Raw genomic sequence first — 625 nt, 5'->3', positions numbered from 1 at the left:
GAAGTAAAAACTCAAAGAAGAAAAAAATTATCCAAAATTTTATCACCCAGAGAGAACCATTGTTAACATTCTTTTAAATTCTTTCAGTCTTCTGTTCTGCATATATTTTAGGTTTTAAGGATGATTTTTCTTTCTCTCCCAGTCATGGCACAGGTTGAAAAACAAACGAGATTTGAACAGTATACTACCTTTAAGAACTGCTATCCTGAAAAGATAACTGGCCTCTATTTCTTAATAATTCTTCCAAGAAATAAGGAATCATAGTTACATTATAATGCATTTTGTTTACCTCCATCATGGTTTCTTTTTCATTGTTCTTCTTGTTTTCATGTTTTATTTTTAAAAAGACATACTTATATAAAGATTGCATATTTTATTATGACATTTCCTAATAAAACCCTTTGATTTAAAATTGTATTTTTGAAAAGGTTTACATTGATGATTAGTAGTATTATGGCATGAATTTTCAGGAGATCAGATAAATATATTTTGAGAAATTACCTGAACAAATAAAAGGTTTTTGATATAACTTCAATTAATTGTATCACATAGTGACAGGTGGAATTTTGGAAAGGATCTAATTCATACATGCTTAAAGTATAACCTATAGTAGATAGTTTTTTGT

The 625-nt window shown here is 27.4% G+C and overlaps 1 protein-coding gene across 1 annotated transcript in view; it reads left to right on the top strand.

The window, feature by feature from the left end:
- The window catches only part of PAPD4 (PAP associated domain containing 4), a 69,931-nt gene extending 69,585 nt beyond the window's left edge, over positions 1–346 (top strand). Inside the window, exon 13 of the mRNA XM_012664479.1 lies at positions 143–346. Within this exon, the coding sequence (XP_012519933.1) occupies positions 143–217 (75 nt within the window). The 3' untranslated portion in view covers positions 218–346. The remainder of the gene's footprint in view (positions 1–142) is intronic.
- Positions 347–625: the final 279 nt, after the last annotated feature.

The sequence above is a fragment of the Propithecus coquereli genome, unplaced genomic scaffold, assembly GCF_000956105.1.
Source record: "Propithecus coquereli isolate 6110/MARCELLA unplaced genomic scaffold, Pcoq_1.0 Scaffold9, whole genome shotgun sequence".
NCBI classification, from domain to species: Eukaryota; Metazoa; Chordata; class Mammalia; order Primates; family Indriidae; genus Propithecus; species Propithecus coquereli.
The sequence above is the reverse complement of the archived record's forward strand: the minus strand, read 5'-3'. Positions and strand labels throughout refer to the sequence as shown.